Below are 23,895 nucleotides of genomic sequence, written 5' to 3'. Positions count from 1 at the left end.
GATTCTACAATTATTTAATAATTTTGACATACTAGATTAACAAACTAGACCTAGAATTGCAAAAAATAAATAAATAAAATATGAGCAGGTGAAAGATGTTTTTTATATTGACAGACACAAACATGAAATAAACGATGAATTAAGGAATATCTCATTGAATTCTTACAAAACAGTTACAAGTTAGGTGTGTAAATGAGTCCAGCGCATATACTAATTAGCAGCGGGGGCACAGCCTGTTCACTTATTGATTAATACAAGAATTATTTTTGCATTTTAATTTGTACTTTCTTACATTTTGTGGTACACACAAAAGAACTCTTATGCACACAACAGCAAGATGACAGATGAAATTTATTTATTTATTCAGTCAATGTGACACATCATCATCAGTCAGACATGACAGTGAGTTTCAGGAGGAATACTGAATGTATTCTAAACATCGGCTGTCTTCCAACCCGCTGGTCAGTGTGAAGAGAAACAAAGCTGTGGAAACACTGTAAATATGGAGAAGTCAGCAATTAATTAAGAGAAATATACTAGCATAGCAATCTGTCAAAGTCCTCGTCTTCTCCACCTGAATAATCCCACATTTCAAACCTCCTGTGGTAGAACTTCTAATCGCAGTATCTTGGACTGAATGTATTGGAGCTGCATCCCATCAGACGAGCTGTCAGAGCTTCTCTGTGAACTCAAACCCATTTTCACTTTGTTCTCATATGTGCAGAGAAAGAAGAGGAGTTTGTATCCAAGTATGACGACTGCTCCTTTTAATTTAAATTATTGTACAATGTTCAGATGTTATTCAACTCTCTCTCTCCCTCTCCCCCCTCTCCCTCCCTCTCTCTCTCTCTCCCTCTCCCTCCCTCTCTCTCTCCCTCTCTCTATCCCCCCCTCTCTCTCCCCCCTCTCTATCCCTCTCTCCCCTCTCTATCCCTCTCTCTCCCCCCCTCTCCCTCCCTCTCTCTCTCTCCCCCTCTCCCTCCCTCTCTCTCCCTCCCTCACCCCTCTCTCTCTCTCTCTCTCTCTCTCTCTCTCTCTCAGCAGATCACAGAATGGTACAGCTCTCTTTTTCCCGGGCTCGCTGCTCCGCTTGTCTTCTCTCCACCTCTCTTGTCTCTCTCTCTAGCTGATCTGCTAAATGCCTCCTCTCTCTCTCCATCTTTTGCTGCCATTCTTCTTGTTCTCTCCTTCTTTCTGCTTCTCTTTCTAGCTGTTCCCACTTTCTCTGTTCCAATCTCTCCCACCTCCTCCTCTCAGCATCTCTCCTGACCTCCTCCACCCTCTCCCTACGCTCTCTCTCCCATTCAGCCATGAGTTCTGTCTTCTTTCTCTCAAGTTGTTCTTGAAATAGCTTTTCCATTTCCTCCTGTTCTTTGCGTAGTTTCTCCTGGTTCTCCTTCAGGATACGCTGCTTCTCCTCCTCGATGGCCCTCTCGGCCTCTTGGAACATCTGGTTGGTGTAGTGGCTTCCTCCATTCTTCTGCACCAGGTCTCTGATCTTCAGCAGCAGCTCCTGGACCTGAGAGGGATCTCCGCTCTTGTTGTTGAAGACATGGTACTGGTTGTTACATCTGGCCACCAGGTTCTGCAGCTCTGGGCTTTCAGCCAGGAACTCCTCAATTGTTCCTTCGATCTGGTCCCCGCCTGTGAAGAGGACCATGCTGTATCTGTCTGCAGCCTGGCCGAACATCGTCTGGATCCTTTGCACCGTCTGCTGCTCCTCCTCCGTGTATCTGCCCAGCATGATAACCACCAGGAAGATGTGCGGTCCGGGGAGGGAAACACGGATGCACTGACTCAGGACTTTGGTTGTTTTATCTTCACCAAACCTGGTGTCAAACAGCCCCGGCGTGTCGATGACGGCCACCCGCTGGCCAAAGCGCACCGCGCTGCCTTTGGAGCAGCCCACCGTGACAGATCTGGCACACATCTGGGATTTAAAGCAGTCTTGGAGCAGGATGGTGTTTCCTGTTGCACTCTTCCCATTTCCTGTCTTTCCCACCATCACGATCCTCAGCTCCGCATCGCCGAGTTCTGCAGGGAAGAATACAAAGCCTTAAACTAGGGATGTCCCAATCACACTTTTTTGCCCCCGATACCGATACGATTTTTCAGAATTGAGTATCGGCCGATACCGATACTTTCCCGATCCAATACTCACATTGCTATTGCAAAGATACTCAATAGTCTATTTTTGGCGCAACTAAGATGTCTGAAGCTAAAAGCACTATTGGCAGAAGCTTCGTTTAGCTAGAAATTATTGTAAAACTCACTTATTGAATCAAAATTCTTCTCTTTCTCTTTAGTTGTTGTTGTAAACTGAGGAACATCCACACGATGAAGAAACAATCTTTGTCCACACCTCACTATGAACACGGCTCAACACGAGGCTTCAGGGCATGTAGTACACATGCCAGGCCTTTAGGGGCGCTGTGACTCACCAAACACAATAAAAACACAGAAGAAGACAGACCACATAGAAATTTAGGAGTAGACCTCTGCTTATAAACACATAAACCACAATATATAACTCTAGTTTTATAGGTCTATGGCCCCACTCCGCCTGCTTCTAGCTTCTGCAGCTCGACCGGAGCTTCTAGTCCCTGATTGTTCTGGTTATTAGGGGACGTTGTGGACTGCGTTTTTAATTTTTTTTATTATTTTTTTAGATTGGCGGGGTGATCGGCTGGATTTGCCGATCCCCGATCACTCACAAATCACTAATATCGGCCCCGAACCGATCTCTCTCTCTCTCTCTCTCTCTCTCTCTATATATATATATATATATATATATATATTCGACCTGAAAATGAGACAAAGGCTTTATGTTTGGAAGTCTTCATACATTTGAGATTTTGGGGATTTCTCAGTTTGTCAAAACACCCCAGCAATCACATCAGCAGTGAACTGCCTTCCCTCCCCGCAAAACATGATAAAAAACAAGTTCAAGTTCCAAGAGAGCGGAGCCCCCCGGGTTTGACACCAGAGTAACATTGGTACATACTTTTAATCCTCACAAGTTGTCCATTTCCATTGAAACACTAGTGGATCTAACGTGTTTGTGATCTGATGAAATCAGGAAATGAAGCAGTACTTCCGCCTCACTGCAGGGGGCACAGATGAGCACACAACTGCAGCTTAGTGACATACTGAAACTGGAAAACACTTAATCTACATCTAATTTAAAATTTGAAAAATGTCAGAGGACAAATTAAAACTTCTCTCACATCAAGAGGGAATTTATGAAAAAGAAACTTCTGGGACCCACACACACATGTACAAAGCTTTGCAGATATTTGTATTTACAGCATTTAATCACATGGCGTTTACACTTCAGTTGTAAACAAGACAACGGAAACCCGCTCAAGAGACAGCATTGAGAGGACAGGACTTTTAGAGAAGGACATCATCAGTCATTCTTAACCTAAACATCAGATGCAATAGAAATGTTTAAATCAAAGCTGTACAGTGAGGGCGCTGCATGCTGTGAAAAGGCAGAAGGAATATGTAGAGTGAGGGGCATCAAGACCAGTGTTGCCACAGTTACCTTCAAAAAGTAATCTGATTACTCCTCTAAAAAGTTATCTAGTTAGTTTACTGTTTACTTGTTTTTAAAAGTAACTAAGTTAGATTACAAGAAACTTTTTAGTTACTTTCAACAGCTGCCCACACTGCCCCACCATCTCAAAATAAAAAGGATTTATAACGCCAAACTGTAGAAAGGAGACCCGGTTTATCTCATAATCCTGAGATAATTATGTCATTAATTCAGAAAAACAGTCGGTTTAAATATTTTTTATGTGAATGCAAAACGCTTCGGTAGAGCAAAGCAGCGGCCCGGTTCTGTTTAATAATAAAGCGGCTTTGCAAACAAGATACTCGTTCTGCGGGACGCTACAATAGTAAGGCATAGAGAAGTCATTTTAATCTGATACTGGTTTGGAAATAGTAAGGCGTTAGATTACTCGTTACTGAAAAAAGTGGTCTTATTAGAAAGGCGTTACCGGCATCACCGATCAGGACTCACCAGTGAAGTGGCTGCTGGCCATGTCCTCGTGAGGCTGCAGAGGTCTGATCACCGTCAGAGGAAAGCACCCGGCAGAACTCACACTCTGACTCACAGTGAAAGTGAAAGTAAAGAGAGAACTGGGAGAGTGAGTCGTCTTCTTCCATGTCAGGTCACAGGTGTGTGTGTGCGTGTGTGTGTGTGTGTGTGTGTGTGTGTGTGTGTGTGTGTGTGTGTGTGTGTGTGTGTGTGTGTGTGTGTGTGTGTGTGTGTGTGTGTGCTGGGGTTAATGTGGTGTGTGTGTGTGTGTGTGTGTGTGTATGTGAGCCAGGACTGTCATTGTGGGGAATGTGTGTGAGAGAGAGAGGGGGAGGGAGGGAGAGAGAGGGAGAGAGAGAGGGAGAGAGAGAGGGAGGGAGAGAGAGAGAGGTGCTGAGGCTCAAGCTTGTTTGAGCTTCACATCCTCTCACTTCCTTCCATTGTTCCCCTCCATGAAAAATAAAATCAAAAGTGGCACCAAGGCGATCGAGTCGCTCTACTGCAGGTCAACAGTTCTAGTTCAGCTTCAGACTGGTGAGTCTTTAACTTTTCTGGAGTCATTTACAGTTGCAAGAAAGAGTGTGATGATTCTGAATTGGTCCTCATGTCAACCCTGGATTTAAGCAGCACTGTAATTCCACTCTATGTGTTGGATTGCAGGTCTCAGTCACTCCAAAAGGTGGAGTTTCTTCATATGGAGCTATTCTGTAGTTGTAGAACTCCTTTGTTCAGACTCATCTCAGCTCCAGCCGATGGCCTGTTGGCATTAATCTGGGATGAAACAATCTAAAAGTCTCTTACCTGAAATCCTGTTTTAATGCTTAAAATGTCTAGACTGTCTGTTGTTTCTTTGTTTGCTCACAGTGTTGCTTTACTTCTGGTTTCTGAGCTTCACAGATGAGGTTGTTTAGTGCTGTGTGTTCATCCTCACCACATTTTCCATGTGGTGTGAAACAGTCCTGAAGGCCCTCTGGGCCTCAGGAGGAGAGCAGATGTTCACCTCTTGCAGTGCCTCTTTCCGATCTTTGTAAACACTTTCAGTTTGATGCAAATCAGTCATTTTTAATGAAAGGTCTGTGGAAAACGAGGCATGTCTCCGTCGACCCACAGTCCTCACCATGACAGGGTGTGGACTCAGGAAAGACAAAGGCCCCCCACTGTGGAGAAGTGGGAGATGGAGCGACTGCTCCCCCAGGCCGACCGACTCAGGCCCCGTTTACACCACAACGAATTCGAGTGTATCCGCAAAACTTTCTTCCCTTTTGGGGGGGTCCGTTTACACGGCACCAGTGTTCTGATCCACTGTATCTGCAAAGTTTTTAATCCGGCTCCCAAAGTGGAAAGATTGTTTCACGGTCTCTGTTCCCTCCTGCAGAGACTGATGGAGGCTACAGAGCCTGTTACTGCTCATCTCCCCCTCCCTCCTGCTCATCCAGTCTTAAACAAACATGGCGGCCGTGTAGTGGTACGACCCGTAGTGGTACGACCCGTAGTGGTACGACCCGTAGTGGTACGACCCGTAGTGGTACGACCCGTAGTGGTACGACCCGTAGTGGTACGACCCGTAGTGGTACGACCCGTAGTGGTACGACCCGTAGTGGTACGACCCGTAGTGGTACGACCCGTAGTGGTACGACCCGTAGTGGTACGACCCGTAGTGGTACGACCCGTAGTGGTACGACCCGTAGTGGTACGACCCGTAGTGGTACGACCCGCGGTCCATATTCTAGTTTTATGGTCCAGATCAGTAGTTAAATAGTTGAGACTCTCCCTGATATCATCCGGTTCCTCATCAGTCCACTAGGATGTCAGGTTCTCTCCATTTTCCCAGGGGTCGGGTTCAACCATTACCATTGGTTGCCAACCTGGGGGTTGGGGTATTTGCCTTGCTCCCTGCTGTTTTATGGCCTGTTAATTGTCCCTGGTGTTTCTCCTCTGTCACAGAAAATGCTTGGAGGAGTTCAGTGGAATCTTAAGCCCGACAACCTGCAAGTAGTTACTCATGACGTACGTACGTTCTAAGAATTTGAAAATTGCCACCCTCTCTTTAAGGCCACACAAATAATACCTTATTTTAAAGCTGGGGAAAGGCTCTATCCTGTGGAAGACTTTTCCCCTTCCAATCCACGGGATAGAGCTTTTCCTCAGCTTAAAATGAGGTATTATTTGTGTTGATACGTGGCCTTGCAAGTGAGCTACGAATGCTTTTTCTAGATCTTCTAGCCTGGGATCTATATGTTTTGAACAAGCGGCAGACCTCCCCAAGATGGCGGGGCTGTAGGCACGTTGCGTCAACAGGCACTGATAGGCCATGCTGTTTTATGTCTATGGGGTTTGTGTGTCATGTCGTTCCTGTTTGTTGTGTCAAAAAAAAAGCCTTTGCTGGTAGCAGTTGGTATGAAGGGAAACACACAGTTTGCTTTGATAAAACTACGTATCGCTCGTCATTGATGTCGGCACGTTACTGCACGCGCACACAAGCTCATTTTAATATCACTCATTAACCTAGCAATCCTGTCTTTGAATTGTGGGAAAGAACATACAAACACAGAAATGCTTGAAATGGATTCAAATTCCTATCATTGATTGAACACATTTTACTAATTGTTTTTTTTTGGAGTTGTTTGTCTGTAAATTCTACATTTGATGATTCAATTGTAGATGTTTGTTTGTTTGTTTATAAATAATTGTTGTCTTAATTATATGAGGACTACAGATGGAAAGTAGCCCATGGCTAAATCTGGCACAGTTACACTAAGTAACTGTTTCTCTCCAAATAAACTAATAAATAAATAAAATTGTTTCATGAAATCCAGGAGCAAGACTTTATCTAATCTCTCTATTCCTTCAATCATCACAATACATTCCATTATTAACAATATCACATTTGGTTTCAGAACAATAAAAAGTGTGAAAAATCTGATCAGCTGAAAAAACTAAGTGCACTGACCTGAGAAAGTGTTTAGCTTTTTGTAGTTTGCCTTCAGTCACAATCGCACAAAGGGTCTGATTGTTATTGACCGAAAGAGAGAAAGGCATGCAGCTGATTACAGCTCTGTGTGTGTGTGTGTGTGTGTGTGTGTGTGCGTGCGTGCGTGCGTGCGTGCGTGCGTGCGTGCGTGCGTGGGTAATGAGCAGCAGGTTAAAGCTTTGCCTCAGTCCACATTAGACTCTGGTTGCAGACAAACTGGATCTGCAGCTTCAGCTTCAGCTTCAGCTCGGTTTCCTGCAGATCAACATGGCTGAACGTCAGAGCACGACAGCGAGCGGCAGGAAGGTAAGTACCACTGAGGTCAGAGGTGAGAGAGAGACGGCAGCGCTTCAGACATGTTGAGTTCTGTTGTTTTCCTGTTTCAGTTCATGTCAGCAAGTCAGCAGCACCCAGCCTGCACTCCAAAGTAAAGCTCCACTCACCTGTACTCAGTGTTGTCACAGTTACCTTGAAAAAGTCTGATTACTGATTACTAGTTACTCCTTTAAAACGTAGATACTTTACTTATTACTGGTTTTTAAAAGTAACTAAGTTAGATTACAAGTTACTTTTTTAGTTACTCTCAGCAGCAGCCGACAACACCCGACATCGTCTCAACATGAAAATGAAAAAACTGCTGATCACTGCCTGGCCCCCCCGCACCATGTTTAGACATATTTAACCTTTGAACTACATTGTTTGTTGTAATTATATCTGACACAGTTTCACTATCAGATTATTACTGGTATTTATTTACCCAGTGATGTAGTTGTTGTCTGTTGTTGCATTATTTATCTACACTGAACAAAAATATAAACGCAACACTTTTGTTTTTGCTTCCATTTTTCATGAGCTGAACTCAGAGATCCAAAACATTTTCTATAAACACAACAGACCTATTTCTCTCAAATATTGTTCATGTTGGGATTTATGGTTGGTATTATTAGCATTAAATTACTGTAAGTATTGTGAGATCTAATCCATTAAACAGCAAACACTATGTACAAAGTGTGTGTGTGTGTGTGTGTGTGTGTGTGTGTGTGTGTGTGTGTGTGTGTGTGTGTGTATGGTCTGGAGTGATGAGGGTGATGGGTGTAATGACCCTAAACGTCCACCAGGTGGAGGCAGACGTTGGCAGGTCAGTGTGGTGACCTTGACGACCACGAGGGGCGTGCGGTGGCGCACAGAGGGAGAGCGCAATGACTTGATGCGTCTACCAGTTGGACATGAAGAGGGACTGCGATGACCCACGCGACCACTAGAGGCGTTTGACTCGCTCTTTCTGGGGGGAAAAGGGGGAGATGAAAAAAGTGGGGAAAGAAGTGAAAGACAGAGAATCGTGGCGAGGTTCGGTTCTGAACCCTGGTTCCTCCACACAGAGCTCCCACTGGGCCTGGAGCTCACTTGGACCTCTGGTTCTGAGGTGGAAAACCCAAGTCCAGGACTTGGTTGGTGCACGTGAACGCGTGTACACAAACATCTGGGCCGCGACGGCTTCATCAGCGGCACATTGAAACACATTGCATGTTAGCTTCACGCTAATCCAACAACTTCTGCCCAGACAAAGCTCTCACCGTCCGGTGGTGCTGTGCTGGACAGCACCGTCCGTGGTGCTGTGCAGTTCTGTGAGGTTGTTACCGGGTCTGAATTCAGCGTCCTAAGAGGCCTGGCTTGAGCTGCAGGAGTGGACAGCGAGGCAGCTGAAGGAGGAGAGGAGACGCTGGCTCGGGTTTCCAGAATCCCCCAAAATAAGGAAAGAGGAAAAGAGAAAAAGTAGTCCAAACTGTGTCCTGGTCGTCCAGCGGGCTGGCGTTGGTTCTGTCCCTTGGACCTACTTAGTGCTCTCTTTACCGTCCCGAGGCAGCAGAGACGTGTGTCCCTCTCGGTGGTCGGATTGAGAAGCAGAGAGCAGTTGGCAGGAAGGGAGTCTCACCTGGCGGGTGGAGACTTCCTGGGGTCTTTGTCCTCTTCCCTGCTGTTTTATGTCCTGTTCATTGTCCCTGGTGTTTCTCCTCTGTCACAGAAAATGCTTGGAGGAGTTCAATGGAATCTGGAGGCCAACATTCATATTGTTGATGATGCAATGACAAGGTTGATTGATAATGTATGTTAGTTCCAATTCTTTAGTGTCACCTGAACGCACCGTGAGAGTGGAGAAGGGGGGGGGGGGGGTCAGGTGAGCTTGTGCGGAAACTTTGTGTGTGTGTGTGTGTGTGTGTGTGTGTGTGTGTGTGTGTGTGTGTGTGTGTGTGTGTGTGTGTGTGTGTGTGTGTGTGTGTGTGTGTGTGTCCGTTTGGAGGAGAACGAAGCAGCGGCCCGGTTCTGGTTAATAATAAAGCAGCTTTACAGACAAGAAACTTGTCCTGCTGGACGCTGCAATAGTAACGCACAGTGACTTGGAAAAGTAACTTAAATCTGATTACTGGTTTAGAAATAGTAATGTGTTAGATTACTCTTTACTGAGTAACGCGTTACCGGCATCACTGCCTGTACTGTGGGTTTGGAAGAGCGAGTTATGTAGTAACATATCTGTTTATCTGATTGTTAAATCTGAATAATTTTTTGTATCTCTACATTTTAATCAGCAGTATTAGTGTAGGTAGAAATAATTTAATCTATCCGGACTTGTCTCATCTTTGTGCTTTCACATTTATTAACAGATTGTCATCCAGAGAATTTCTTTACTTTTTGTATTTAGTTTGCTCTCAAGTTTCCAGTCTGAAGCCACTGAAAAGAAAATGATCCGGTCAATTGACCCTGAATGTTTCTGTCCTTGAAACAAACGTTAATGAACAGAATGAAATAGAATCCTGACTGAACCCTGTTTACAATGATTAAGCACTACCTTATTAGACAAAATCTCTACAAGTGATGTCGGTAACGGGTTAATTAGCAACGCGTTACTCTCATATGACCACTTTTTTTAGTAACGAGCAATCTAATGCGTTACTATTTCCAAACCAGTAATCGGATTAAAGTTACTTCTCCAAGTCACCGTGCGTTACTATTGCAGCGTCCAACAGGACGAGTTTCTTGTCTGCAAAGCCGATTTATTATCAACCAGAACCAGGCCACTGCTTCATTCTTCTCCACACACACACACACACACACACACACACACACACACACACACACACACACACACACACACACACACACACACACACACACACACACACACACACACACAGGAAGTTTCCGCAAGGTGCTACACAAGCTCACTTGACCCGCCCCCTTCTCCACTCTCAGCCAATTACAAAACAACTCGCTCTAATGGTGCGTTCAGGTGACACAAAAGAATCGGAACTAACAAACATAATCACATAGCCATATCATTGAAGAAAAAAAACACAACTGCAGAGATGTTACACTATTTTTGTAATTTTCCTGAGTAATAAGATATATTGGCAGGAAGCCCCGCCCCTTTTTTCAGAGTTTTAAGCAAAACCGGTTTCCTTTTTTATGTTGAGATGGTAGGGGGTGTTGTCGGCAGCTGCTGGAAGTAACTAAAAAGTTACTTGTATTCTAACTTAGTTACTTTCAAAAACAAGTAATCAGTAAAGTAACTCAGTTCCTTTTTAAAGGAGTCACTAGTAATCAGATTACTTTTTCAAAGTAACTGTGGCAACACTGATCTCTACACAAGTGAAGTGCGTGTGTGTGTGTGTGTGTGTGTGTGTGTGTGTGTGTGTGTGTGTGTGTGTGTGTGTGTGTGTGTGTGTTTACATGCACAGGAGTGTTTGAGCAGACCTGTATGAAGACCCCCAAAGTGAAATAAATGAGTTGTTCAATAAATGTTCCTGCTGTTTCTGACACTGGATGAAAAGCTGTTTCAGGAGCACACAGAGCAAAAGATGAAAAAATAAGTGAAACATGAAGCTATAAAACATGTTGATGAATCATGTAGGGGAAACATCCGCCATGCAGCTATTAAAGATTCAGGTGAATGTTCCTGTTTGTGCACAATAACAAAGTGAAATCAAACGATGAGGCAAAATCCTGAATGAGTGATCAACAACTGAGCATGGTTTCCACTGCGCAGTATGGTATGGTATGGAAAGGTACGGTAAGCCAAACACGCCCAGACCCAACTATGTTGCGTGGTTCCACCACAGAGACTATGGTTAAAATGTAGGCAGGGCTGTGAGTGGCTGTGTAATGACACAGGTATCTGATTTCATTACTCAGCAGTAAAAACGAGACCAGCGTGGAACACATGTGTTGCAGCACAGCTCAGGCGTCCAAGCAGAGCCGTGAGCCTCCGTTCTCTGTCACACAGTTTGGAAAACGTTCTTGTTGTGAACAGCAGCGTCCAGCTCCCGCTGAATCTCCTCCTCTCCTGTTACGGAGAGGAGAATCTGCACCTCCTCGGAACACCAGGGGGCAGTTTAGCTCCCACATTTCAATAAACCCGAGTTGATAAAACAACCAGTGTGCAAAAAGCAGAGTATGCAAACAATAACGGGAGGGTTTATACGGCTGATGAGTTATTTTAATTCTGCTGCTTGTCATCACCACCAATCAGCTGAAGGCTGCGCCGTAGCTCCTCCTTCTGGAATCCGATCCGATTTGCTCGATACCTCAATGGAGGCAGTTACGAAAAATGGGAACGGTTGGATGCGGTTCTTTCTGTACTATCTACAACTTTTGTCAGTGGAAACACACGAAAACGCCTCCCGTACCATGGAGTCCCGGCACAAACTGAGCAGTGGAAACGAGGCTTTGGTGACTTTGATCAATGAAACGATACCCAGGACCTTTTGATGAAGTTCAGTGATTCCTTTCAGAAATGGAGCGTTCCACAGAGAGGTGGAACTGACCAAAGCCAAGCGTCCTCTGGATCTTCTCACCGAGACGCTGAACAAAGCCTGGTAATGTGCCTTCATTGTGAGTGTGAGTGTGAGTGCTGCATGTCATCAAACAATCTCACTAAACTGAAAATGAAGGAAAAAGTTAACTTCCTATCTTTAGAACACATGCAGAATGACATTTGTCATCCTGTTGAAGTAAAGGAGAGTTCCCCTGACAAAGATGTGGTCTGGATGGATAATTCCTTGTATTTGTGGATCCACACTATTGCCTGTCATCACAAAGCTGAAGGGTTCTACTCTTTAAAGGGGACACATCATATAAAAGTCCCTTTCTAATGGTTTTCCAGCAGTAATACGTGTCCCCATACCTGGGAATGACACTCCAGAAGTGAAGAAAGTCTGTCGTCTCTTTCTCTGGCTTCTTTCATCTTTTCTGAAGTGTGTTGCTCCAAAGAGCGAATCGGAAAGCAAACCTGTGTAGAGTCACTAGAAATTTTTAGCCGACCCCAGTCCAGGTCGACCCTCTATGGAGCTCGGATCTGTACCAACTATCAGTGACCCCACTGCAAATGTGGGGTCTGTAAGTAAGATATTCTGATTTATCTGCTTTTCTATTACTTTACGAAGCACCAGGCTGGTTAGTTTGCAACAGCTGAGGCCAGTTTGTTTGTTTGTTTGTTTGTTTGTTTGTTTGTTTATTATGAGGTTTTGTTCATGTCTGCAACGTTGTGCTGATGGACTGTAGATCTCATGGAGGCTTTGCAGAGTCTGAGTTGTGTGTCTGGGCTTGATAATGGTGAGGTGATCGTTTTATTTATTTCTATGATTCAATGGTGGCTCAGGATAGCTCCTGTCTGGTACTAATTGTGATCATTAGTAGAGGATAATTAAATTATCTGATCTCAGTGTGGCATGCACATTGTTAGATAAGTGCATCGTCATTCAGGTCTGAATAGTAAGTTATTTGCTGTTAAAACAGCACGTTTCTTTGTAAAGTAGATATTCAGTGCAGCTAATGAACATATTCAGACACAAGATGTTTTACTAACCTTCTGAAACGTCCTGCTGCAGCAGCAGAGTCAGAACTTCTTCAGGAGCTTCTCCTTCTGGCTCACATTCTGGTTCCTATTGGTTTGGTTGGACGGTGTTTCTCCATCACGCAGCGCCAGACAGAATGTAAACAATAGAGCATGGCATAAGGAGAGGAAGCTCTTCCTCCTCTTCCCAAGATGGACATGTGGGGCGGAGCCAGTCCAGCTTCCCCAAAACCCAGAAGATTCTGAATGTGACTTTAATGTTCAACTGGCTGAAAATCAAGGACAAGCTGGATTTGGGGCAAAAAAAACTTTGAATCTGATGTTTTTGGACCAATAAGAACCATGTGAAGGTGTTAAAGTTGTGTGATACGACTCATTTAATATAGAAAACTCATTCTCAACAAGTGTCCTCTTTCCCTTCTTTTCAGAAACAAATCAAAAATATCAAATTCAAATCCTGTTACCTTGCACTGAAAGCCTCATTTAGGATCACAAGACATTGTCTTCTTTCATTTTTCTCTTCCTTATTTACATTTTTTTTTTTTAAGTGTACCGTTATGATATCAATGCCATTGTTTGTGTTTTCAGTCAGTTCCCTTCAGAGGTTACATCGCAGGTGGAATCCATCCTGGGAAGAAGTTAGTGGTTTTTGGCATCGTGAACTCTCGTCCTGACAGGTAATCTGACCCATCGTCCTTCTCTTACGTCACTACACTGCTCCAGAGGAATGTAGGGAATGCAGTGCATGCTGCCAGAGAGTGGTCATTCATCTCTCCCCGTTAGGTTCTACCTGGCCCTGACGTGCGGCCGCGGCGAGTCCGGGGAGCCTCCGCTGGATGTGGCCGTGGAGCTCTGTGTGCAGTTCAGGGACCGGCAGGTCCTGAGGAGAGCATGCAGGGCCGGGAGCTGGACGGAAGTTGAAAGGACACTCCCGTTCTTCCCCTTCATAAGAGAGCAGCCTTTCAAGGTACCAGTGTCCTCTCAGACTGTCACATTGACTCACATTACTGTGCAGTGATTGATCTGTAGCACGACAGCAGCAAAGTCACACGTTCATTGACCAAATGCAAAAGTCACATTTTGCTTCAGCAGCACAGCTCATTCAAAGTTTTCATTTCTTCTTCACAAGTAATGTTTTTTTTTGTTTTACATCTCACACATTTAACTTTTTAAAACAGCAAAAAAATCTAACATACCTGTGAAATCTACTCCATTATAAAATATATAATGAGTAAGAAAAGTAGTAATAATTCATTTGATAAACATCGATGACTGATTTATTCTCGAGCAGTTCGACCTCTTGCTGATCTCCAAAGGAACGTCTGAAAAGTCCCTCCTATCTCCTTATCTATGGACTTTACCTTAACCCCTGGATGACGTCACAGGGTTAAAGAAAGGTGCTAGAAGGCTCCCTAAAGGAGTTAGTGAAAGGTGTTAGGAGGCTTCCTAAAGGAGTTAGTGAAAGGCGATCACGGTGGTGTGGCCGTTAGACAGCACTTTCACTGAGTGATGTCATAATAGTGCGACGGCGATGCAAGTTCATGATGGCCGATGTTTGGGGGGGGGCTACAATTTTTCGAAAATGGACTACAAAAAACACATTTGGGTTTTATATGATTTTAAAGTTGTTCTAAGCAGATTATTGCTTTGGTAACTTACATGATCTGCTCCTTTTTCCGACATCGTGATTTTCCCTGAACGCTCAGATGAGCTTCCTTCAAATGTTGTTACCGCAAGGAATTGTGAGGCAGCATGAGCTGGTCTCCTTTGATAAAGGAAGCATCAGCGGTTCCTAGGCTAAAGGAGGCTCTAAAGGAAGCATCAGCGGTTCCTAGGCTAAAGGAGGCTCTAAAGGAAGCAACGAGCCTCCTTTCCTTTGCTTATTGAGAATTCAGACAGTCCTTATCATGGCCGCTACACGAAACACTTCCAGGGTTCAAGAAAAGTTGATAGCTTTGAGTGGATAGGAGGGACGATAGATAGGAGAGACTTTTCAGTCGTACCCCAAGAATGTCGAGAGGCGTCTGGCTGCACCAGCTCCACTCTCAGGCTTCTCCACTGTCAGACAGGAAGAGCTCATTCACAATAAAATGCGACAATTGAAAATAAAATGCAACAGAATGAAATGCCGAAATGGTCGTGGAAAATTCAGAATGCGTTAATTAGTCATTAGACATTAAAAACTTTTCTTGAATGTATTACAGTATATATCGTTTTGGCCTTTTTATCTATATAGCACGTGTTGACTGAGTATTTATGCCCATAAATGATCGTATATCATACTATTTCTGAATGTATAATATCCGATCACTTATGGCCACAATTGATCATATAATATACAATCACTAATAGTAGCTTCCAAACAGTATTTTTGATATGAAAAAATGTAGCTTATATAGTCTTAGGATATAAATGAATAGAAAATCAGAGCTCGTGACTTGAAATGTTTATGATTACGATGTGAAAAATCATAGGTCTATACTCTGGCATTTTAAAATTTTATCTTTTATAAATTTCATTGTTTATTTTGAACATGCACAAAATCAAATAAACAGTTCATAATAATCAGAAGATATCTCACCAAACAAACTGAATGAATAACAGCAGAACAATATGATCTGTTTGAACGTCTGAGAAGGGGTGGGAAGAAGTATAACTTATCAAATCCCACCCCCTCTGCATAAATACTAGCATGTTTGTTTTTATTGGATAAAGGTGGGTGATATGTACAGTATCTCACAAAAGTCAGTACACCCCTCACATTTCTGTAAATATTTAATTATCTCTTTTGATGGGACACTGAAGAGATAACAAATTGCTGTAAATTTACGGTGGATTTACAACGGTATCCTACTGTATTTTATAATAATTGTAAAAATACTGTTAAATATTCATCCCTCACATGTAAATTCACACATGTAGATCCTCACCGACCCTTCATCCTGGACACGGATCCCAGCAGGGAGAGGAGGGGGAGCGTGCAGTGGCATACTTCAGCCGCGCCCTCAGCCTAAGACATGGCGAGCTGCTGGCTGTGGTCGCGGCTGTGCAACACTTCAGGCCGTATCTGCGGGGCAGCCGGACTGATCACACCTCCCTCACCTGGCTGCTGAGCTTCAAGCGGCCAGAAGGACAGGCGGCGCGGTGGCCAGAGACGCTACAGAGCTACGACTGTGATCTCCAGCATCGGGCCAGGCGTCTCCATGGCAATGCAGACACATTCGCGCGGCGCCCCTGTGTGACAGCGGAGTGCCGCTACTGCCACCACCAGGAGGAGCGAGACAACTTGCCATCAGCAGCTGCCGCTGCAACCACCGAGGACTTTGGTTCCACTGTCCCTGGAGGAGCTGAGACAGCAGCAGGAGGCCGACCAGACCCTGGCGCAAGTAAAGAGCTGGTTGGAGGCGGAACGGCGGCCAGAGTGGACGGAGGTGTCAGCTCAGAGCCAGGAGCTGAAATCGTACCACTTCCAGCTGGACAGTATCGAGCTCCGCGATGGGTTGCTGTATCGGCGATGGCAGGCCCCGGGAATGACATCTTCCAGCTGCTGGTTCCTCGTGCACTCCGCTCTCAACTCCTACACATGACACACGGCTCGGCAGCAGCGGGCCACTACGGTAATGCAAAGACTCTTCGTCGTCTCAGGGGGCGGTTCTACTGGCCTGGCTGCCGTGGCAACGTGGAGCTCCACGTCCACTGCTGCGATGACTGCACTGCTCGGAAAGACCCGTCCCATCGCTCCCGTGCACCGCTGCAGCAGTACCTGGTGGGGGCCCCGATGGAGCGAGTGGGGGTGGACATCTTCGGGCCGTTTCCAGTGACAGACGCCGGACACCGCTACGTCCTCGTGGCTGTGGATCATTGTACGAAGTGGCCTGTGGTGTATGCAGCGCCAGATCAAAGCGTAGCCACCACAGCGGAGAAGCTGGTGGAGGAGATGTTCTCATGCTTCGGGGTCCCTGCTGAGCTCCACAGCGACCACGGCAGAAACGTTGAGGCGCAGGTGTTTGGCGAGGTCTGCAGGAGGCTGGGGGTGCACAAGACCTGGACCACACCACTTCACCTCCAGAACGATGGGCTGGTGGAGCGGTTCAACTGCACCCTGGCCACCCGGCTGGTCATCCTGACCAGCCAACACCAGTGGGACTGGGACTGCCATCTGTCTCTGCTTCTGTGGTCGTACTGCACACCTGCAGCCCTCATGTTTGGACGGGAGCGCCGGACACCGGTGGACTTGGTGTTCGGGGCCTCGCCGGAACCGGAGATCGCCGGGGGACCGGAAATGGACTATTGTTGCAGAACTGTCCAGTTCAAAAAAAGGGTATTTGCCCTAAACTGAGCAGCCACTGGCAGGGACCGGGCAAACCCTAACCCTAACCCTTGTGGACAAAATCTCAGATGTGGTGTACCGGGTGCGCACACCTGGGCGCCGACGAGCAGTGGTGCTGCACCGGGACAGTGAACCCACGGGGCATCGAAAGCATGGGGGCCAGTCCCAACCCGACGCCGAGGGTCACGTGTGACTGGGACAGTCGCGTCGACATCCGACCCACTTGGACGATTTTCTTATGACTGTGGGCATCGCCGGGACGGCTGACTCCTCAGGAGGGGGCTGTGGAGTGAGGGGAGGCGGCGCAAAGGATCACTGGAAATGCTCCGTTAACTTTGTTTATGTGTTATCTTGGTTACTTGTCATAGTTCCATGTTCTGTTATTGTCTAGTTATTGTCCAGTGATCGGTTGTGCATTTTTGTTGTCTTGTCTATAAACGATTCGTGTGCATTATTTGTGACATACTGAGCCAAGACGAGGTTGCGTCTGAACGCACCCCTCTCAGCGGCGCATGTATGTGTGATTCAATAAAGACCTTCCTGAGCATTCCTGAGTCTCCTGGCCCCTGTATGCCCACTGTGGCGCTCCAATACTGTTAAAATAAATAACAGTAGTTGTATTGTAAAATAGTATTTTAGTATTTTACTGTTATTTTACATTGGAATTTGTTACGGTGCACATTTCTTCAGAGTTGTCCCATCGAAAGATATAAATATTCACAGAAATGTGAGAGGTGTACTCATTTTAGACAGTAAGTAAGTAAAGTTTATTTATAAAGTACTTTTCATCGATAAAAGTCACAAAGTGCTGTACATGGGGTGAATGCAATCAAACAGAATAAACAAATTACATAAAAATACAGTACAAGTGAGGGAAATATTTAGCCTAAAAGCTTTCTTAAATAAACACGTTTTCAATGCTTTTTAAAAGAGTTCATGGAATCAAGCGTGCGGAGAGATGGGGCAAGTCATTCCATAGTCTAGGGGCTACAGCCTGAAAGGACCAGTCCCCCAAGGTTTCAAAACGGGCCTTTGGGACCTTCAGGAGACTCTGTCCTGAGGATCGGAGGGTGCGCCCTGAGGTGTAGGGACACAGCATGTCCACAATGTACCCAGGGGCCTGACCGTGAACTGCCCGGGACGTGAGAATCAGAATTTTGAAGTCGATTCGAATTTTGTTTGGGAGCCAGTGAAGATTTGATAGAACGGAGGTGATGTGGGTAGTTTTGGTCAAACCTGTCAAAAGGCTTGCAGCTGAATGATCTGAAGTGTGCAGAGGACGGTCTTATTGAAGCAAGTGAAAATGCAATTGCAGTAATCAAGGCGAGACGAAATGAAAGCATCGATGATCATTTCAAGATTTGGTTTTGACAGTATCCTCCTCGCTTTAGAGATGTTTCTCAGGTGGTAAAAGCAGTTTTTGGTCAGCTGTTGAGAGTGGTGTTCCAAAGACATGGCCTGATCAAACCGAACCCCAAGGTTCCTGAGGCTTGTTGTGACAGTCGAGCCCAGGGCACCAAGGTGGTTTTTGATAAGGGGAGTCTTTTTATCGGGGTCAATGATCAGAGTTTCTGTTTTGTCAGCATTTATCTGGAGATAATTTGAAGAAAGTCCGTTTTTAATGCAGGTCAGACATTCCAAAAAGTAGACAAGACATCAAACTCTGAGTCGGGGAAGGAACAGTACAACCGGATGTCGTCAGTGTATAAGTGGTAGGACACATTTTTAAAGCCACCAATGAGATGACCAAGAGGCAACAGGTACAATAAAAACAAACCAGAGCCCAGGACAGAGCCCTGAGCAGCTCCACAGGACAGGCAGGACACGTCAGACAGTTTGTTGTTTACGGCAACATTGAAAGTTCTTCCTTTTATGTATGAGGAGAACCACTGAAGGACCGACCCAGAAAAACCCAGCTCTGATTTCAGTCTGTTGATTGATATATTGTGGTCCACCGTATCAGAAGCAGATGTTAAGTTAAGTAAAACCAGGACTGTGAAGTGACCAGAGTCTGCAGCCATCATCACATCATTTGAGACTTTTCGTAGAGCAGTTTCAGTGGAGAGCATTTTACGAAAACCTGATTGAAATTTGTCACAGAAATCATGCTGCTCCAAATATGAGGTTAGCTGGGTTGCAACTCCTTTTTCCAAGATTTCTGAACGAAATGGAAGTTTGGATATTTGTCTGTATTTTTTTTGGCTCCATAGCATCAAGTTCTGTTTTTTTGAGAACAGGGTTCACCACAGCATGCTTAAAAGAGCTGGGGACCGAGCCAGATTTCATTGAAAGGTTAATCAGTTTTATAACCCAAGGACCAACCACATCGAAAACATTTATGAACAGAGATGTGGGTACAGTGTCATCAGGGCTTGATGAGGGTTTCAGCTTGCCCACTAAAATCTTGGCATCCTCTAGGCTGACAGGAGTGAAGGACGACCACAAGCACACTGGAGAAGATACAGCGCAGAAGCTGTTTAGGGGAGGACTGATGCTGGCCCTAATGTCGTGCACTTTGTTTACAAAGACGTTTAGGAAGTTATTACAATCCTCCTGTGTTTGCACAGGCACTTCAGGCAATGAAGAGGCCACAAGATGCTCAATAGTGTCAAACAGGATTTTAGGGTTTTTTTTACTGAGTGAGCTGAGTTTAGAGAAATAAGCTGAGCGGGCATCTTTTATCATTTCATTAAACTCTGTGATCATTTCTTTAAGATGGAGCCTACGAACTTCTAATTTAGTGGCTTTCCACAGGTGCTCCACTTTCCAACAGCTTCTTCTGAAGATAGCTATGGCTCTGTTTATCCACGGACAAGGCTTTTTATGCACACCAAAGGAGAGTTTAACAGGTGCTACAGTGTCCAGGACAGTCAAGCAATGGCTATTAAAGCATTCCATAAATGTTTCAACATTTTCACAATCCCTATAGAAAGAGGGATCAAAAGATGCAGAAAAAACCCTTATTGATGATTCATTGATGATGAAGTAGTAGGTGCCAACATGAATGACAGGTTAAACAGGATACAACCGTGGTCACTGAATTGAAAATCCTCAACGTATAGTTGGTCAACGTGTCGTCCAAGAGAAAAATACATCTAAATTGTGGCCTTTTGAATGAGTGTGGCCAGTAACGTGCAGAACAAAGTTAAAGGAGTCCATAAGAGTTAACAGTTCAGCTGCCATGGGACAAGATGGATCATCAGTGTGATTTTATAAGGATACATCATGGTATATAGGGCTCATGTCTGTTTATATTATAAATCAGCTTAAAAATGCTCTTTTTCTTAAAATTACTTACTTTACAAACCAACATGTCATACCTATTGTTGTTAAGTGTTCTACCATGTGACACAAATGATGTACTTTCACTGTTATCATTTAAACGGTATATACTATTACTTTAATTTAATGTATATTGTTCCGTTTTCCATTTAATCTTTTCTTTTGTCTTATTCTGTTTAAGTGGCCATTACTCATTTCATATTTGGTCTTAATTATTGTTCTGTTTTGGGGCTTGTTCTGCTGCATCACATAGATTTACACCTGGGGAATATACTCCATTAGCTCTGAGATGTCCATGGTACAATTGAAGTGAAATATAAAGTACTCCATGAAGAAACAATACAAAGGAGAAAACGTTAGTGCACTGTTCTTCTTAAAACATACATACACACATATACACGTAAAATGATCACTTTCAATATTCAAACACAAGCAAGACACTATTTGGGTTTTGAAGTAATCCACACTGACATTATATTAGTCACTTCAGAAAGATTCATTGTTGCTTCAAAACCTTCCAGACATTTGATCTCAACATTCTGGGACAGAACAAGACAAGAAAACAAAACAGCACAAGACTACGGTGGCCGGGAGGTGCAAAACAACATGTGAAACACTTTTACAAAATGTGAGACAAATTCACAAGGGCCGATACAAATTTACAAATACAATCTTTACTGGAAAGAGACGGGCAAAAGTCCAGCGGTGACCCGGAGATGACTCGGAAGTGGTAACGCGAGTGCGTGAATCCGATTTGTAGCAGAATAGACATATATAATAAAGGCCTTTATTATATATGTCTATGTGTGACGGACCGAGATGTAAAGCGATGGAGTCACGTCTATCATAGACATAATAAAGAGGAGACGCCGCAAAGGCCACCGCTGGGCGGGAAACACGGCGGCCATCTTGGTCCGGTCATCAAGCCTGTAAACACAAACTGCAGCAGCAGAGAATCCAAAACACGAGAGCACCATGTGGAGTATTTCTGGACAAATCAGCAGACTGTATAAAGCAGGGCTCGGGGGATTACTTTTCACAGGTGAGCTGAAACATTATTATTGTTTTGATTTTGCGAATATGAACTTATTGTTGTGAATTTCTGTCCACCAGTTAACTGGTGGCACCTGCCATGAGCTAGACTTTGTTCACCTGCTATTAGTTCAACTGAGACTTTATAAATCACACATTCTACAACACAGATTTAGATTACAACTGACACAAGAATGCTGTTGTAGAAATAAACCAAATATTACTATTGACCAGCACATTTTACCAGGTGACACATGTAATTCTTTCACCCTAACAGAAGAACAAGCCTGAACAAGATGATGCTGGATCTGCTGGAGAGAAGATGCCAGGAAGGCCTGGCTGAATATGGACCTGTTGCACTCATGTTGGAGGCCATGGCCATCAGAAAACATGTGCAATATAACCTATTACATTACATTACATTGCATTACATTATAGAGAGGTTTCATGGTGTCATGTTCTTGTGTTTAACTTGAAAATGTACTTTTCTTTGAGGATTTCTGTCTATCTAAATCACTACATATCATATAGTGTTCATTATTATTTCCTATTTGAATTACTGTGTGGAAGTTTGGGGCAACACCTACAAATCAGCACTCCAGCTGTCGGGCACACTCCAGAAAAAAGCCATCAGACTGGTTCACAAGTCTTCTAGGACCACATTAATGCCTTATTTATTAACTCCAGCCTAGTACAACTCCCAGATCTTATATGTTTGTGTATGTACAGTATGTATGTATGTATGTATGTATGTATGTATGTATGTATGTATGTATGTATGTATGTGTTTCTTATTGTGTGTGTGTGTGACATTACATAGCGTTCTTACTGCATATATAATTCTATTTTTAACACAGAAAGATATTCAATATAATATTGGATAAGGGATAGAATTTGATGTTTTACTTCTTCATACCTTTTTTCAGGCATGTTAAATAATTATATGGTGTGTGTGTGTGTATGTGTATATATACACAGAATATATGGATAATGGTTTAAGTATGTCACCGTACACAAGTGAAGCGCCATATGCCTGAAAATAAATAATAAAAATCTAGTTTGTTCTGGTTGATAACTTGACTATAGTCTTGTATTTTACATATGGGTTTATAATGTATTCATATTATTTTTCAACTAATTAGAATATCTGTGCAGTGCACCATCTGTTTCTCTATCATATATTTCTGTGTGTGTATTGTTTAACCTATCAGAACAGAATTTCTATTATTGTTTAGCCACTATGAACATTAAAATACTCCAAACCATGTGTCCAGTATCAGACCGATATGTGTGACGTTTGCAGGAAAGAAAACCAGGTGGAAATCAGTTTAATATTCAGCGAGTTCTGACTGATTAAAAGCGATGACACATCATTGCTCCTGCCAAACAGATGAGACTGAGCGGAGCGGGTGACCGGACCAAGAAGGTGGCGCCACCATGCCCCGCGAACATTGTAGAGACCGACCACACAAACAACAAAACCGCGTTACTCGGTCCTTATGTTGTCCACAAAACCGGCAAAACATGACTTTCTGTCTCGGTTGGATTTACGCGCTCCCGTCATCACTTCAGTCTTTTCCGGGTCACCTCCGGAATTGTGCCCCTCCCTTTCTGGTGGAGATTCTATTTGTAAATTTGTATCGCAGTTTGTAAAAGTGTTTCGCGTTTTGTTAATTTGTTTTCTGAATATGTAAATGTGTTTCAGGACTGTGTTATGGTAATGTCATTTTGTTTTATGAAATGTAAAAATGTTTTCCAAAATGTGAATTTGTCTCACATTTTGAAAACGTGTTTCACGTGTTGTAATGTGGTTTTGCACCTCTCGGCCACCATACAAGACAACACAACTTATATAAAACTACTATTTTTTATGAACATTTGATAATGTTTACCTCTAAAAGTGACATGTCACAGGGAGCATCCTTACTTACAGAGAGCAGGGAGTGAGCAGGGAGTGAGCAGGGAGTGAGCAGGGAGTGAGCAGGGTTCCACACAGGAACCACAATGGCGTCTTTGACTGGAGCATCGTTCTAATATAAAGGAATATTTTGAATGAAAGCAGTGAAAATGCTTAAGAATGACAATTTTATTGAAAATCAGTATGGCATGGTACACAAAAACGGGTAAAGTTTTGAGTTTGTTGCAGGCTGTTGGTTGTCGCCATGTTGGTACATCATACAGATAAAATACAAAAATGCTTTTCACCTGTGGAAAACATGGCAAATGTAAACACATACCCATATAAAAAAAGTATTAAAATAAAGGAGAAAATTCAAAGCAGCCACTTTTATCAATCGCTACTGGATTAATATTACTCCTGTATTTGATATCTGTTCATTTCTTTACTATAACTGATTAAGGTTGAGCTATTTTTAACAGCTTTAGAT

The 23,895-nt window shown here is 43.9% G+C and overlaps 2 protein-coding genes across 7 annotated transcripts in view; one reads left to right on the top strand and one right to left on the bottom strand.

Annotated features, from left to right (window-relative positions):
* Window positions 1–1,045: 1,045 nt before the first annotated feature.
* LOC308110342 (GTPase IMAP family member 9-like) lies at window positions 1,046–4,192 on the bottom strand (the record flags this gene model as incomplete). The annotated part of the gene is made up of 2 exons (XM_080464582.1): window positions 4,028–4,192; window positions 1,046–2,034 (listed from the first exon to the last, which is right to left on the bottom strand). The coding sequence occupies exons 1-2, from the start codon at window positions 4,047–4,049 to the stop codon at window positions 1,046–1,048; spliced, it is 1,011 nt and encodes a 336-aa protein (XP_080320708.1). The 5' UTR covers window positions 4,050–4,192.
* A 200-nt stretch (window positions 4,193–4,392) lies between these two features.
* The window catches only part of LOC308110153 (galectin-related protein-like), a 22,024-nt gene continuing 2,521 nt past the window's right edge, over window positions 4,393–23,895 (top strand). Inside the window, exons 1-6 of one of the 6 annotated variants that reach the window (XM_080464279.1) lie at window positions 4,393–4,579; window positions 5,990–6,052; window positions 7,184–7,322; window positions 11,804–11,887; window positions 13,453–13,541; window positions 13,648–13,831. In XM_080464279.1, the coding sequence (XP_080320405.1) occupies window positions 7,284–7,322; window positions 11,804–11,887; window positions 13,453–13,541; window positions 13,648–13,831 (396 nt within the window). In that variant the 5' untranslated portion in view covers window positions 4,393–4,579; window positions 5,990–6,052; window positions 7,184–7,283. Of the gene's footprint in view, window positions 4,580–5,989; window positions 6,053–7,183; window positions 7,323–11,803; window positions 11,888–13,452; window positions 13,542–13,647; window positions 13,832–15,786; window positions 17,743–23,895 lie in introns of those variants that run through there. The other 5 variants (XM_080464278.1, XM_080464277.1, XM_080464280.1 and 2 more) reach the window with 5 other exon arrangements.

Source organism: Lipophrys pholis (genome assembly GCF_963383615.2).
Source record: "Lipophrys pholis genome assembly, chromosome: 5".
NCBI classification, from domain to species: Eukaryota; Metazoa; Chordata; class Actinopteri; order Blenniiformes; family Blenniidae; genus Lipophrys; species Lipophrys pholis.
The sequence above is the reverse complement of the archived record's forward strand: the minus strand, read 5'-3'. Positions and strand labels throughout refer to the sequence as shown.